Source organism: Lepidochelys olivacea, assembly GCF_965140295.1.
Source record: "Lepidochelys olivacea isolate rLepOli2 genome assembly, chromosome: 3".
In the NCBI taxonomy this organism is placed as follows: Eukaryota; Metazoa; Chordata; order Testudines; family Cheloniidae; genus Lepidochelys; species Lepidochelys olivacea.
This window is the reverse complement of record NC_140413.1, coordinates 36962083-36979814: the sequence shown is the minus strand read 5'-3', so window position 1 is coordinate 36979814 and position 17732 is coordinate 36962083. Positions and strand designations below refer to the sequence as shown.

The window sequence follows — 17732 nt, the reverse complement described above, 5'->3', positions numbered from 1 at the left end:
TTGCTAGTAGCAGAACAATCTCAACCAAGGGCGTTTCTTTCTGGAACTCATTTTCCTAGGATATCCAACAGAACGAGAATCTATGGAACTTTAGAGTACAGTACAAACACTTCTCTTTTCTGATGCATGTCTTTGAGGGGATGATGGAATAGTGGAAGGGTTTGTTTGTTTTAAGGTAATTTCCTTTTCTTTTTGCAGATTGGAAAAGGGTATTGCAATGGTATTTATTAAATTTTGATTATGTGCCCTGAGACATCAGAAAGTAGATCATCAATCAAGTAAATCAAGTAAAATAAATAATTAAATAAGTACAATAGCTAAATTTCCATTATATATATGCAGTCTTAGCTTATAAGGTGCAAATTACATTTTTCTGATTTATTCTGTGAGTCTGTTCCTACTCTCACAATGGTGCAAACCAGGGTAGCTATAATGAAGTTCAGAGGAGTTACACCAACATAAAACTAGTGATGAGATGAGAACTGCTTGTTCTAAATCCACCTGAGATCATGTTTGCTCTTTTCCTGCAAGTATGCTGCAGATGAGTCATATTAAAATCACTCTACAATTTTTTTCACTCTCAGTTATTTGTCCATTTTTGGGCTCTAGTCTCATTACTTTAAATTTCTCTACACTGAAGTGCTTAGACTACTTAGCAGCTAATAGAACTAATCTACCCATTATTAATTTGTTTACTCTAACACTTTGTATTTGCCGCTGTACTATGCTTTACGACTTTCTAAATAAATTTATTAAGTGGAAGAGTATCAAATTCTTCCCTAAAACTCAGATAAATCAGGTACATTGTTTCAACACAATCTCTACATTGATGTACATTACTTCAAACAAGTGACCTCAAGCAAGGCACATAATTGCCAGGACAGTTATCTTTTTATAAATACATGATGATCGTTCCTAATTATGTATCTCTAAATGACAAGTAAATTTGGCTCACCACTGTTTTTAATATTTTTCCCACAAATGAAGCCATGTTTACTGAGTCCATGGTGTACTGATCAGAGGTAGATAAACCTAACAAAGGGTCATGAAATCTTGCGTGGGTTTTTCAAAAGTACTCAGTGAGTCTAATTTTGCTTCCAGTTGAGTCACTGGGGATAAAACTTCCCTTAGTTTCAATGAGAGCAGAATTACAGCAACACTAAGTGTCTTGAAAATCGCACCCTTCATGCTTCCAAACCCATCCACCCAAACTACATTTTCAAGACATTTCAAGAAAATGTATGATCGTTCAATTGATATGATGTCATTATTTCAGCTCAAAATTAAGAAAACCAATAAAATAGAACCCAAATTATCTGGAGATCTCAAGAGACAAAAGAAATCTTTAGACAGACGGTTGAGAAAAACAGGGACCATGAGTGCAGCCTTCAAACCCTGCTGGCTAACTTACCTAGTTATAGACAACTAGCCAGCTAACTCAAGACCAGCTGGCGGGGCAGTAGGAGGTGGCAGAAGCAATAGCCCAGTGCTTGCACAAAGCCTTTATGCACAAGTCAGACTTTAATACATCAGACCATAGTTTGAATTCTTTGGGCCTGATTCTCTACTGCTCTACACTTTGTGTAGTCAGGTACACGGGTGAAAAATGAGTGTGAAATGCTCCCAAATCAGATGGTGCTGCAAAGTAGTGGAGAAAAAGACATAAATAGTTCAGCAGGTGTTTAGGCACTGAAGTCAAATCTTGGGGGGACATTATCTGGTGAAAACTGATAGTAGACTTAACTAGAGTGCCAATAATTTAGGTCTGACTGTACTAAATCATGGATGCGTTAATCCCCCCAAATAATACCTACATCAAACAATGCCACCAGCACAGGAAAAGAGTGGTGACATGATAAACAGATGTTAGTCATTTAATGCACTACTTGAAGGCGCACACATACTGCGACGATGAGGGTCATGTAAAAACCTATAAAATAGAATAGAATAGAATAGAATAGAATAGAATATCCACAGAGATGCATGTGGGTATGGACGTGTTACCTACCCCTGCTTCTGATCAACCTTTCTCCTGCCACTAAACTCATCTTCCTTTCCTTCCACTCTGACCATGTCACTTTCCTCTTATTCCTTTGCTATCCTCCTGTTGCCTTTCACACCAAGTTCAAGCTTTTCATCATTACTTTTAGGGCCCTGCATAATGCTACTCCTGTCTACATCTCTGCTTTCTTATCTTCCTAATACTCTGCTGTAACCGGCAAATGACCCAGAACCCTGATTCCCTTACCCTCTGTCTGCAATCCTCCCAGCCTGACGTCCTAATCATTCCTTTGGTATCAGTATTTTTCTTCATACTCATTTCCATTTTCCCCTTTACACTTGGAAGTTGCTCACTCTCCTTGTATAACAGAAGTTCTCCCTCCCTTTTCTTCAAATAAATCCCCCCTTAAAACATTCACTTCCATGCAGACTTTCAACAATAGTCCCCTAAAGAGAAAACAGATGATTAAAAATACTAGCAACAACACTATGTCACTTCCAGATTGGATCTCATCTGGCATTTTGTGTTTGAAATGTAACATCTGTAAGTTCCTTGGGGCATGGACAGTGATATGCAAATGGACTGTACTCATCAGATATTAAAAATCAATAATGTTTTAAATCTATTGATTGCTTTATCTATTAAATCCTGTGGTTCCACCTCTCTTCTGAATGTTCTAGTAATAATTATTGGTCATTTTGTATTCCACTTGCTACTTTGTTAAATTCTTCTGGTGCTTAATTATCTGAGGGTAGGTCTTTATTCATTATACTGTAGTGGGAGGAGAAATGATAATCAACTTTCAATCTGAAGCCTGACTTTAAAACTGAATGACTGGTTTAATTATTGCAGACAATGCCAAGATAGGTAGGGGGCTTCTCTATAAAGGTTTTAGTCCAGTGCTTTGCTGAATGTCCAAGAAGCTGTTTAGCAAATGTTTCTCAGCTACACATCACTTTTTTGTAACATTAGGGATATGGTAGAACTGCAAATTTGATACATGAGACCATGATATAAATCAGAAGGAATAATCAGTGCAGTGTGTACAATGCTTAAAAGTGTATGCAATAAACAAAGAGCTCCCATCTCATCCACTATATGGAAAAATAATGAAAATCTTGATTTCACAATCAGTGCTTTTTTGTATATGGGGCAGGCCAGGCCAAATACAGCTCTTTGAAGTCGCTGACATCAGTGGAGTTACTTCAGCTTTACAACAGCAAAACTGAAAACAGACATGATGTCCCATGCTTCAGTGTTTACCTAGCCATTTTCCAGCACAGTTTTTGAGATTAGGATTGTCAAACCTATGGATTCTAGTTTAATTTGATCAGCTCACATGATCAGTTCATGTCAAATAAGGCTTAATGCTGTCATAAATTAGCTAGCATGAGGTTTCTCACACATAAATGTTTCAAAACACTACCAATATATAATCTCTAGAACAGATTCTTTAAAAAATTCATCAAACAAACAAATATTAACCACTTTTGGCACCAGGTATTATTTATATATGTAATATGGGGAGAGGATAAAAAAATAACAAAAATTAATATCCATATTTTCTGTAGCAGCCTAGATATACCCATTGATTCAGGGAATTTTAATAACCAAAGTTACCAAAACCAGCTTGATTTCCCCGATCCTTTGAATAGTCCTCTCTAATTACCACTTTTATATTCTTAACCCGACTTCTTGTTTCTTTGCTAACATTAGAGTTCTCTGTCTTTTGCTGACTGCACTGGCAAGCTGGCTGACTGGCTAATTCTAGCTCCTGCAGATTCAAAGACTGTCTGTAACCTAAATTAATTAATTCAAGTGAATGTACCTCTTAAGGTATAAAAGTATTGTCTCATGTGCAGTACAGGTAACAGAAGAACGCAACTTAATTGTTCTGGAACCCATTACGCAAAGAAGACAATGCTCCTATAATAACAGTTACTCATGATTATATAAATATATTTATTATAGATTGTTGCTTTTGTGTCACAGGATAATTTTCTCAGGTTTTTATTCCGTTTAGTATTCACCGCTGGTGGAACTGTTATAGTGGAAAATTTCAGGAAGAAACATAAGATCCTCACTGGCCAAACAGAAACTTTCACTTTTCTGGATGAAATCCTTCTGGACTTGTTCATTCAAAATTCCAGTAGGATACATGCTGTAACTCCAAAGGGAGTATTTCCTGAGTAGAATGAGCACCATTTGGCCCTCTTAGAGCTGCACGAACCAAGAGTCTTAGCAAAAGAGATCAAATTAGAATCTTTAATATTGACTTGCTGGTGAGCAGAATTTCCATGCATGCTTTTGGAACCACCAAATGCAAAAGTCAAGAGACACTCATGTAGGCTATATACTCTCTATCTATACTACTACAAATCCTTGACAGCTTAATTTTGTTTTCTCCGTCTTGGAACTTCTGGCTCTAGAAAACAATGGAATTCACAGGGATAATGGATATTAAAAGTTCATTCTTATATACCATGTGAAAACCTTCCCTTGTGTGCTATCTTTCAGATGTGAGACTTTCAAGGACAACATCAGGTCACATTTGTTTGGGGTTTACCCATGCAGAGGACAGGTATTTCATTTTATTCACTAAGTTCTAGACTGAGCTTTTAGGCACATCCCTGTATAAGCAGCGGTGTGACAAAGTGGGGATCACTGCTAAGGAACTGTGTTTCAAAGAGTCACAATAGATATCAGAGTACATTCCTAATACTACAATATTTTCCCTTTGAATTCCTCCCCAAATCCCACTTTGCTCCAGGAGGGAGCAATTTAATACATTGCTCTGCCACCCACCATGGGGAGGAGGTGGAGTCAAGGATACACTCTGCATTTGTTCACAGGTAAAGGAAAGTGAGAGAAATATTAGATGCACAACCCCTCGGATTGCCCCTGCTTCTGGAACCACAATCTATGTGTGTCCTATATGACTGTGTCCCAGCTCCCCTGGCACAGCTGCAAAGAAACAGATTGCAGTGAAGCCCAAAGGTAATTCGTCATTACTCAGTGAGGCCAATGCCTTGTTTTCAATTAAGATTCTGGGCAACAGTCAGCAAGTTACAAAACAAGTGCTAATACAACCAAAACAACTATATTCACTGATAAAACAGATTCAAAACAAAACAAAATTAAATCAACTGTCAAGTAGTTCTGGTGTGAACACTTACAGTAATACTCTCCTCTCAGGTCTCTTATCCAGACTTCAAATTTAATTATTAATATTGCATAGTCTGTCCTAACTCCATTTGCAGAACTACAGCTGATGTCAATGGAAGTTCTCTGTGTATATATTTACAGCAGGGATCCAGTATTTGCATTATCAAAGGTGAATGCTTCCCTTATATTGTACAAAGCTGTAACTAGACTGTTTAGTTTTGAAGGACCAGAAGATCTTGTGCCTGCATCTGTTTTTTTGAGACACTAAGTATGTAATGTCTGAACTCAGCAAGATACTTAGCCACATTCCCAATTTTAAGCAAGTGAGTTAAAGCCAATAGACCTGATCACATGCTTAAAGTTGGGCATATGTTTAAGCACCTTGCTAAATCAGGGTCTGAAAAAATTGCTACCGAACTGTGTTATGAATTTACAGACAGAACAGTCTCTATTTAACATTTTTTAAAGAGGAGGAGGTGAAGGAGGATGTGACAGACACAAAATCACTTTACATAAATGTAATTCCACTGATTTAAGTGGAGTTATTCCTAATTTATACTGATGTAAGTGAGCTCAGAATCAGGTCCAGTCTCACAGGAGCACCGGAAGAAAAAGTACAACATTTGAAGAATACAGTTAACAAATGATACTGTCTAAGAGTACCAAATGGTAACCACCTTAACCATATAGTATTGGAGCAAGTGAAAGCCTATCTAGCAGCAAATTTGTTTTTAAACAAAAGTAAGCAGAGTAAGCATGATAAATATATCTGGCCCAATTCCACAAGAACTAGAGGTATCCAGAGGGAATCTACTAGCTATTTTTTCTCTAAACCCTATTTTTAAGGCTTGTGCATTCCTGCTCTGAGCTACTTGTTTTTTTAAAAATCACATTATTTCCAGTTGAATTTGGCTGGGGAAAGAGTAATTCTGACCAGAGTAATACTAACTCAAATGGCACAAACTACTAAAAATGAAAACATTGAGCAATCTCTACATTTACACAGGCCTAGTTTGGTAGGAATGATACATCTGGTACAAAAAGAAAGACATCAGTAGCATACAGTAGCGTGACCTGATCACTTGCATACCTTTGCATCTCTGAAAACTAGAGATGAAAGGCAATATTAACATTTTGTATCAACAACCATCCATCAAGGGACTGAAGTAAGGTCTTCTGGTCATTGCTGTTAGGTCCCCCCCCCCTTATACTGTTGGTGGCAACATACCCCCATCACAGTATTCTCCACCTTCTTTTATAAAGGAGGTGAAAATATAGTGCAATACACATGAATAGAAGAGTACACCAGCATATTCTGAAGGATTGCTTCCCCTTCTGTGTATTAAATCCTCTCTGATCCTGGAAAATGTACTCCTTTCCATTTATTGTTCTAAGCAGTGAACAGCTGTTTCCTGGCCTCTTCATTTAAGGCGGTCATTTCTTTGGTTAGATGTTTTGCATATATGGTACACCACAACAGGTGCCTAGCTTTTTTGCTCCGATTAATATTGAATGCTTTACTGTGTTCACCAAATGTGTGACTGCTTTTTTGCTAATAGTTTGAATAAATGATTAAATAAGTGATTGATGCTAGGCAGATTGGACAGGCCACCTCTCTGGTAAAGACCAGTTTATTTCATTGTTTCAGAGACTTTGAGATTCTTCAGTTGCAAGGACAGTGGGGATCTGTGTTCTACCACAATTTCCTCAGTACCGATCCTTTCATCTTTAGATTGGTGTTTGTGTCTCCTTTTGCTTAGAGGGACATGCATAATCAGTCACAGAAGCAAGCTGATGAAGGGATCAGGAAGATAAAGGAGGGCACTATCAAAGTTAAACTATAAACTAATAGGTGGATTTCAAGACAACAGGTATCTATGTACCAATAGCCTAGTGTGTGCTAGTGGGGAAAGGGCCAAATTTCACCAGAGTATTAAAAAACAGTAGTCCAATTCGTAGAAGTGAGAAAAAGGTGAAGCATTTTCTCTCTGTATTTCCAAGTAATAGTCTGTAATGCAAAGCTCTATATTCAGTTTCCTTGAATATGCTGCAACTGTGCCTTGCAGTTATGCAAACATTATGTGGTACCTTGTACTGGTATACTGTATATGCTACTGTGAATTTGAAGGAATTAATGTGATATAAAAGGGAGTATTTATCAAATCTATACATCCTGACCATTTACCTTTTACTAAACTGCAATAAATCTTTTGTAGCATGATCATGTGAAATGGATTAGACTTGATCGATGTATTAAATTTACTTAGATCTAGAATTAGCCTGACTCCTCCTGACCCTGAGGGATTATGAAATACCTGGAGTACAAGCCATCTTGAATGTCTTCATGTGATATAGGCTAAATGGTGCCTTGGAACATCCGTTCCTGGAGCTCCTCCAACGGAGATTTCTTTCTATAATAGAAAAGCTTTGTGAAACAGTCTTTGGGAACCAGCTATCTGAAGTGATCTCTTCTCAGAAGGAGAAATACCTTAGTTTGCCTTGCAAAGCAAATATGCCCTAAGTATTTGACTCCAGAGATTTTCAGCAATAACCACCAAAGTGAAGGAGCACTCCCTAAAAGTGGGCTTTATCTTACTATCTTACTGACAGCCTTCCCATGTGAATTGGAATTTACAGGTTAGGTTATCTTAACAAGGGTCACCTGTCTGCTTTGTCTTTTGGGAATGTGAAAGAAATTGGAAATTTTTATCTTTCCTTTCATAGTGGTAGTACTGTACATAAGGGCTTTTCAGGCCTGTGCTACTCTTTGATTGGATATATCCCTGTCCTTCAAAGAGATTCATTACATTTAACATAAGGTTAAAATGAATGTTGTGGCCATTGAAAGGGCATTTTAAGCATTAAATATTAGTACAAGTGATTATATACTGAGATATGAGCAAAGGATTTGGGATCTAACGCCAAAAAGTCTTTGGTTCTCTTAAATTGGTATTTTGAGATTTGTAAGAGTGTTGCTTTAGGATGCTTCTGTGTCTTCCAAGTCCTTTATTATATCAAAGGTTTGGGCCTAAGGATGGGATTTTCTAAAGGGCTTAAGTGATTTCAGAGCCCAAGCATGAGCGTCATTCGTCAATCAGTAAGAATTATGTTCCTAAATCACTTAGGCCCCTTTGAAAATTTCAACCTAAATTCAGTTTCCTATTACATGGGGGTAACTCCAGAGTTATTACAATTAGTTCTTTGGGGTGTCTCTGGATTTAACCCCATATAACAGGAAACTTAATTTGGACGTAGGAAATTATATAATACATTGCTTTATGTTTCTCATAGTTGTTGACTCAGAGATCATATTCCCAACTGATAGAATTTTCCTAGCAAAACTGTCTGAGATTTTAATTGTTCTGTCCATTAAGATTAGGTTTGGTTATGAAACTTTGCAAAATTTCTATAATATCGTAAAACTACAGCACCACTGACAAAAACTTTTATGAGAACTGCAGAGATACCTTTATCTCCATTAGAAGTTCTACTCTTAGTTTCTAATTGTAATTATGCTGGCTGTGCACATACTGTGATTTTCCCAGAACAGGCTCTTAATGATTCACTTTAAGGGAGTTCTAAAAATATAAGCAAGGAATTCCAGTAAATGATGAAAGATTCCTGTATTATGAGCAATGGAAGGAGAAGACATTTTAGGTTCTTGGTCAAAAACTATATAAAATAAATTATCCCAAAAAATCTGTTTAATTAAATATCTTCTGGACCTCTCAAAACAACAAACTATGGCTATCATCTCAAATCTAGGTCTGCCTACTCTTGACTTGGAGAAAAAGAACTTATTATTATCTTCATCATTAGGCTAGTAACTCTATCTCATCACTCAACTGTGCTGTAACTAGCATCACCTCTATAATGATATGCTGATTTCAAGAAGGCCATAAAATTAATTTGTCCTGAATTAATTTGCCCTGAATAATTCCACTATCAAGCCCCCTATTTTATTAGACTTTCTTTTCTGCATTCCCAGTATTGTACAGAGAAATACTTTTTCTTTTATCTAGGAAACTACATATTACCCCTAAAGTAACACGAGATCCCTTGGGTAGCTGACCTGTTTGACTTTTCATCTCCTCTAATATGATGTTTAGCTAATAAAGGTACTACTGCAAAATTCCTAACTTGCAGTTCTTAATTCGAGCCTACTCACAGAAAGAAAACAGCTAAGAAACAATAGCAGCCACTAAAGTTGTTGATTAGGATCACTAACTGTACGTGCAGCAGTGCTGGACATAAGTAAAGCACCATGTTCCATAATATCTGTACCAGTAAACCTAATACAAAGCTTGGCAAAAGGAAGTTTCTTTAGCTCCTGAGTCTTTTTTCCCCCTTAAATCATTTTTGATAGTGTAGATTCATTATTTTCCACCTGGGCCCAAAACCATTGCAACAGCTCCACTATGATCCAGTTGCCAAGATGTTCAGTTGCCATTACCTCTTAAGAAAGAACTGCTAGAGTTCCTATGCAATCCAACAGGATAGCAATTGCAGTCACACATCTGCCTTAGCTCAGATAGACTATCCTTACAGGTTCTGAAACAACAGAGTCCTTTGCATAAGGAACCAGTCTTCCCCGGCATCAAACTCCTTCGGAACTTTCAAGCTTGGCTACCTTGTTTTTAATAGTTTTGGTACGCAAATTAAAAGTGAATGAGGAAATGCTGTGGGTTGAGGCATCTGCAAAAAAAATGCTTATAGCCATCTGTAAGCCACACAGTTGTCTGAATGAAAAGAGTACTTGCTAAATCTTTTTTCTAAACCTGATCTAACAGAATGCTGAAACAAAAGTCAGACAACTTTCATATCTGGCTCCTAAGAGGAATCCAACTGAGGAGCGCTGAAAGTTTTTCTTATATTTTTATTGGTTTGAAAGGTGAATCTACCCAACCAAAAACGTGTTCCCTGGAAATGGGAACAAAATACTTTTTAGATAGCTCATTAATCTTTGCACGATTCTTCATTTTCATCCCAGTACATTATAATGTAATTAATGGACGGATTCTGAGGTAAGCAGAGAGTTATCATATATTTTGAAAAATATGCTTACACAGAGTCCACAATCCCAGTAAAAAGAAAAGTCAATGGATTAATCACAGTGCTACTAAATTAGCTGGGCTACTAATTAATATCTATATAGGTAAAAGGCATCAAATGTACGGTACTGTATTCAGAAAATATAATTTTAGAAGGACTTTCTTTGTTTAAACCTGTCACTCTCCATAGTTTTAATAAAATCAACTAAAGTACACAACATCCAAGTCTCAAAGAACCAAAGTATCTGATAACATTTCATTCTGATATTGTTTGTCTGCAAGAAAGTTCAGGGCCAAATTTTCAAAGGGAAGAGATCCACTTGTGCTCACCAAAAAACCACCTGCAAACACATGACCGCTTATCTGAGCAATCACCGCTATTAGGTAGGCAGATTCAGTAAATGTACATGCAAATGATGAGAACAGGAACTTGCAGTTAACCATTTGCTTGTACCTTTACCCAGTTTTTGCATGCATACCTGGCAATTGCATGTATTAATCCAGTTACACATTTCTGCAGGCATTTTTTGGCACACACACTTCTGTATTTGAAAATTTGACATCTAGTGGCATCAAAATTATTTGGAAGACAGTCATTAAAATAGATGTTAAAAGAACACTGTGGGGTACATTTTCAGCAAGGCACAGGGAGATTTAGCTGCATGACTTCCATTAGCTTTAATGAGAGCTGCACAGCTAAATACCTGGACACCACACTGAAAGATTAACACATAATACACACAATGTTTATTTTTTACTAATACTCTTATTATTACCACGTTCTTCCTCCTCCTCCTCCTCTTCCTCCTCTTCTTCTTCCTCCTCCTCTTCCTCCACATCTTCTGCTTCCTCTTCATCCTCCTCTTCTTCCTCTTCAATCTCCTCTTCCTCTTCTCGATCTATTTCTTCATCCTCCTCCTCCTCCTCATCACCTTGCTCTTCATTGTCATCAGAATACTCCTCCTCCTCTTCCTCTTCCTCTTCCTCCTCCTCCTTTTCATCCATCTCCTCTGTTCCATCAGTTTCATAACACTCATCTACTGAAGAGTTGTCTGTTTTAACCACAAAGGGTTTTCTTTTGGGAGCAGGTTCTTGGGGTTGCTTATCTTGTGTTTTTCTTTTTTTTGCCAAAGGACAGCCATAAACACTATTCGGAAAAATAAAAGACTTATGTTATTACACTGTCTGGCAGTTCTCCTCTGCAGGTCAGATTGTGCAAAGCATTATGTCATTTAATCAGGTTTTATAATTATTTACTACATTAATTGCTTTCCTTAAAATGTACATTTTTGAAAAAAAATACACTTTGCTTAGGCAATAATGACCAAAGGGGAAGGCCCTTCCAAACCCTCATGGCGTCTAGTCAGTCATTAACTGTCTGGAAATGCTATACCCAGGGGTCATCACTGCAATTATAAAGCTAATAAGAATTTTTTTCCCGCTCCCCTCTTCGCTCCCCCTGCACTGTGTTATCTCTGCTTCATGTTGAACTTTGTTCCATGGTAGATGCATTTTTTTTTAATTTATAGCAAATAATTTTTTCCTAGCAATTATTGATCAGTCCTGTAAGGAGTGGGAAAGCAGTCCTTCATATCTTTAAACTATTCAGTGAGATTTTGATCAGTTACAACTGGGATCTGCTCCTGAAACATTTGAAGCTAAGAGTAGGACTGGACCCTTACATATAGATAACAATAATAACAATAAATTGGTCTTCAATTATTCACTTTACCTCTCCATTATGTGCCATGAAGGTGCATAAAAACCAAAACAAACATAAACATTGGCAGAACTACTTTTAGAAGGTCTCAAACATTCAAGTTAAAATGTATCCATACAAATCCTATGATATTTTCTGAAAACATCAGTGCTGAAAGTCAGACTTATCTGAAATTGGGTATCATTTGTTCTCTGATCACCTTAGCTACAGGCATAACAACATTATAGGACAGAAGAGGATCATGCTACTTTTCTGTTGGGTTGTCCACCTATCTGTCCAACTTAATGTTTTCCCCATAATTTCTGGTCTAATATGATCTCCTTTGAGAGAGCTCTGTTGCACACATTGAATTACCCTCTGCGTAAAGAAGTTTCACTTGAACTTCCTTATTGTCTGAACTTAACTGCAGCACAAGCCACATTGTTTTTGAGCCTGTTTCCTGTCATTAATAGTTTTGTGACATTCAAACTCTTCTCTATAGACCTTTAATTTCCTCTTTCACAATCAATTTTCCTACCTTTCCACACAGTTACAAACCACTGAGACACTCTACCATTTTCGTAGCCACCTGACACCTTTTGGAGTTCTATCAAAAGCCTTTTAAAACATGGGGCCCCTCCTGGTGCTCAATACTCCAGATGTCGTCTGGATGGTGCCATAATGGTCACCTCTGATTTGAACTATATTCTGTTATCACAGTTTGTCATTTGCTTCCCTGATGATTTTAAGTTTCTGTCCATACTCATCCTCCATATCATTCATACTGTTAGTACTATCTTTCTTCAGTGCGAGTTCCATTAATACCATATTCTTCAAGATTCTGATTCTTATTTTTAAAGCTGTCAGTGGGCTACACCCTGACTAGCTCCAGGACTGAGTCTCTCTCTCTCTCTCTCGCTCTTTTCATAACCCTCTTAGAATATTCTAATCAACAGGCAGATCTCAGGTAAAACACTCAGGGGTGAAGGGCTGAAGCAGCTCCTCATTTGTGAAAATCACTGGAGATAAAGTGAGCTTGAGTTTTGTCACATTTAGAATGCAATGCAGAAATTACCTCTTTTTTCCACACTGTACACAATAAAAAAGGCTGCTAAATACTTGCAAAGCCATCTCACCCAAACCTAGTTCTCCTAGAAGTCACTCTGGGAAGGAGCAGAGAATATGGTCCTAGTCAGACTATACCAATGTTCCTTTTAATTTTTGGATTTGGCAACTAAAGGCCATTGTGATTGACACATTAGCAATCAATTACGGGTAAAGGTAGGGCAACCTAATCGCCAATCATAATCCTATTTACCAATTTCAACTTTGTCTATATTTTTCTACACTATATTTCATAAGGCACCTAAGAACCCATGACATTTCTTCTAGACCCAGTCCCACTAACCTGCAATTGAAATCAGTGGGAGTTAGATGCCTTACTTAATTAGGTGCTTTTTGTAAATACCACTAGGTTCCTATCTGCATGTTTAGACATGTACATTGCTTTGTAAATCTAGCTGCATGTCTTTTCTCTCTCTCTCTGTGCTCAGTATGCTCGACCCTGAAAGGTACTGGCTCCTCTAGCTCCAATCCAGGCGAGCTCATAAGCAATTAATTGAATTTAATGGAACTTCTCACAGGATTCAAGTTAAGTGTGTATTAAGTACTTTGATGGATTGGGACCAGAGTACCCAGTACCATGTAGGATTTACAATACAGTCAGTCTCCCAAGAAAATTAACCATGTATGTTAATCATGACCACCTTTTGGTCAACTTCAACCAGTTTACATCAATCCAAACTATTTGGTCCTTGATCAACATCTAGAATCTGTTCTTGGCTTTGTTTGGATATTAAGCCCTAAAAGTCTGAAATTGCCTTGATTCTTCTTACGAACCCTTTAAAAATATGGTCTTTCATTGACTCCTCTATAGTTTTCAAGTATATCTTAAGTTCAGTGGGAATTTAAAAAAAATAATATCTCTCTTTCAGAATCTTGGGAGACAGGCCATCAGACCTGGAACGTTCTTTCTATTTAGCTGCTCTAATTTCTTCTCTTTCTTTGTTTTATCTATTCTTGTATTACACTTAGTTTCATTAATTGTTCATATTCTGCCTCCAAGACATTCCTATCTCTTTCTGGCATTTTCCCCTCATTACCTCTGGTAAATGCACTGAGGAAAAGAAAGCATTTTGCTTCCCAGCAATCTCTGCCTCATATGTCACTAAGTTCCTCTCACAGTCGGACAAAGAGACTTCAGTCTCTTTCATTGACCTCCTGTTCCTGATATATCTGTAACACCTGTTATTTTTTGTCCCCATACCTTCTGCAATGATCGTTCCATTTTCAATTTTGGCTTCTGTGATCATTGTCTTAGCTGCTTATTTTTTAGACTTGTGTATACCCTCTCATAGCCATGATCCTATTGATTTATGTCTTGTTTGCTTTTCTATTTTATTGCTCCCTGTATTCCCCATGTCATCTGTATTTGTTTCTCCCCAACCACCCGCCTACCCCCACCACCCCACACATGCACACTTCAGCTGTATTTGTTTTCAATAGTATACCTACATGTTGGGCTTCCTGCAGTTTCCCTCTGAATACTCCCCATTTCCTTTTTGAGTCCCTCCCACCCATTTTAGTTTCTCAGACTCTTTTAGTAACAACCCCTATGGAAAAGTCCTGTAGAACTTACTCGGGATGAAACCAGTAGGGATATAGAAAAATGTATTAGTGTTCAAAGGAAAGTATGTAAAAAATCTATATTTAATAGAGGATGGTAGCTTTTCTATGGTTTTTGAACAATCTTATGTAACTACCTGATGGTTCAAAACCATACAGTATTATTGTTCTCTATTAAATGCTATAGGACTTGTCATTGTGGAATATGCATTTTGATCCCCAAATTCACATCTTATTTCTAAGTCATCCCACTACTTTTACCTTTTCAACCATGCCTTATGTGTCATTAAAGATACTACTGATTGATGTTCCCTATGCCCCAACTTGTTGCATCATATATCACATGTCCACCAGCATGCTATCTGAATAGATTCTTTCTTTAGTATAGAGTGTCCTATTTTATGCGCTCCATGCTGCAGTTCTAACTCAAGCAAAGAACTCATTGACTTCAGAAGAAAGAAGTCAAGATGCAGTTTCAGGCTCTGTAGTTGAATAATATTCCAAATTGCTTTTTCTTCTTTGTATTAGCACTTTAAAAATATTGGATCTGAGTTTAACAAACTTAAAAATTATCCCCAACAACACTGCCCTCCTCTTTTCACATGACATTTTAATTTCAGTTAAAGTATAGTCTTTGGTGGATATTTAGGCACCTTAGCAGGTTAGGTACCTAACTCTTATCATTGCGATGGGAATTATGCATCTAACTTGCTTTTGAAAATCCTACTAGGTACCCATCTACATTTTTAGGTATGTGACCTAAAGTCACCACTTTCTCAACTATGTCAACTTCAGTACTTGAATACCAAAATATAGTAAACTCATCCATCAAATTATTAATCTCTACAGCTCTGGCTGCATCCCATGTATTTCACAATTCTTTACAATCTATTTTTCTGGTGCAGTGAATCAAATTCTTTTAAACAGGAAGCACAGTTCAAGTGCATATTATCAAATAATGTCATCTTTACTTCATTTTGCTTTCTTTCCATTGAAAATAAAGTATTAAGTAGAGAGCTGCTGACTTTCTCAAATAACATACAAGTACATTACTATTTCAATTTGATGAAAACAGTTAATTTGCTAAAAAGATACCAGCTTCACAAATATAAATGACCTTGCTGAACTCCCTAGCGTCTAAATGTCTTCCATGGGAGTTTAGTACCATTCATTATGGAGTAATAATAATAAAAGTCACACTGCCAAATGTGTGTTAGCTACCTCATAGTACATGTTGTAAGATGAGATACCTGCCTCAAACAGCTTGCATACTAACTATGACTCAATTCTATACTTTTCCATTTAGAACCTTTATGTATATGAGTAGTCCCAAGGATATATATATGAGAACTGCAACAAGATCATCGTCGTCGTCAGCAACGGGAGACTACTACTACTCTACTACTACCAACTCCAAGGTGTCTAGGCATATATATAAGGACATAAGTGTTTGCAGGATTGGGGTGTCATTTAAAATAGGATGTAACAAAAGGGGGCCAGGGATAACAAAACAGTTGGGAAAATGGGAGAATGAACAGGGGTGACAATAAGATTATATGGTTACTCAGCAAACATCAGTGTACGTCATGGTACAATATAAAAATTGTAGTGTTTTTGTTTGTTTGTTTTTTAAGTAAAACTAAACAAATTTTAGACAGTGACCCACAATCAGACTAAAAATGTTGCAATACATTTTTTCTGTATTTAAAACGTATATAATAGGCCACATCATCAGCTGCTGTACAACAGCTACTGAAGCCAATAAAGCTATCCTGATATACACCAGCTGAGCATTTGGGCCAATATCTTTTGACTTCAATAGACCTAATTTTGAGCATGTGCTTAAGGGCTTTGCTGGATTGGGGCCTAATAGTTTTACACCCAAGGCTGGAATATCTCCTAAAGGTGAAACTAAGGGCATAATATGACCCTGTGAATGTAAATGGTCAGACTGAGTAGCCAACTTGTTCTCTTACTGAGAACAGTTATTAAAAACTCCACTCTTGGAACATTACCTTTGAAAGGATTCTTTCAAGTTTACAATAATTAATTAGTTTTGAAAACAAATTGTCTTGTGTTACTAATAACAACCTAGCTTATTAATACAAAAGGATTTGCAAACATCTGAATTATTTTTGCCTGGTTTACACTTTGTTTCATTTTTCTCCACGTGAACAATAAGAACAGAATTGTCACTTTCACTTCAGCTTCTCTTGCAGCGGCACAATGTGTCAATGTTTGGGTCACAAGCAGAGGAATAGTTTATTGTTTGGGGGGGGGTTGTTTTTTTTTTAAACACATTTTCCATTGGATTTTTTTCTTTTATTTGGAAATTGGAATGGGAAGTGCAACAGGCCACTATGCTGGTGGAAATAGTCTTACATCTCAGATAGCCATTTCCAGGAAGGAACTTCAGAAGCTGAATCCAGCATAGACGTCTATGGATCTCTGTACATATCTTACCTCTGCATAGGAAATCCATTTTTTCCACCAAATTATTTACTAACCTGAACCAAAGAATTCTAATCACTAAAACCTCTACAAGCTTTTTAAATCAAGGCCCCATTCTGCTAGATGCTCTAGAAATACACAGGAAGACATTCTCTCAGCCCCAGTCTAATTTAAGACAAGATACAGTAGGTGAATATAAGATGTTAGAGGACAGACAGGAGAATGAGGGCAATGCAACAGTATGGCCTAGCAATGTGCACCTCTAGATCAAAAAGTATTTAAATAAATAAATATAAGCCACCAGTGACTGCCCCATCATCCAGACACAATTCATCTCTCTCCACCGTCCTTTATATTTATGTGCCTATCCCCATGACAGCTAGCCACACAGCATACATTAAAAATAACTCACTAGACAAATGTAAAGAGACAAACAACTCTCTTTCTCTCTACCACCTCTCTCTAACAAAGAAACCCCCTCCTCGCTCCTGGTGATGTTTTGGCTAGCTCTTAGAATCTGCTTAGATATTCCATTGTCACATTCATGCTATGGAGTGTTCTAATCTTAGAGTGGTGGTTGACTGAATCTAGTGAGTTCAACAGCTGGGACCTCCCCCTATTGGGCTATGCCTCACTTCCCATCCTCAGGAACACACTGCTAATCCAGGGATCATTGGCA

At 37.3% G+C, this 17732-nt stretch overlaps 1 protein-coding gene across 20 annotated transcripts in view; it reads right to left on the bottom strand.

Moving 5' to 3' along the window:
- Nucleotides 1-17732, bottom strand: part of MYT1L (myelin transcription factor 1 like) — a 379271-nt gene that overhangs the window by 117251 nt on the left and 244288 nt on the right. For 14 of the 20 annotated variants that reach the window (XM_084622387.1, XM_084622382.1, XM_084622383.1 and 11 more), the window contains exons 6-7: nt 10995-11365; nt 7483-7578 (exon numbers count right to left, since the gene is read on the bottom strand). In XM_084622387.1, the coding sequence (XP_084478513.1) occupies nt 7483-7578; nt 10995-11365 (467 nt within the window). The remainder of the gene's footprint in view (nt 1-7482; nt 7579-10994; nt 11366-17732) is intronic. The other 6 variants (XM_084622386.1, XM_084622388.1, XM_084622389.1 and 3 more) reach the window with 2 other exon arrangements.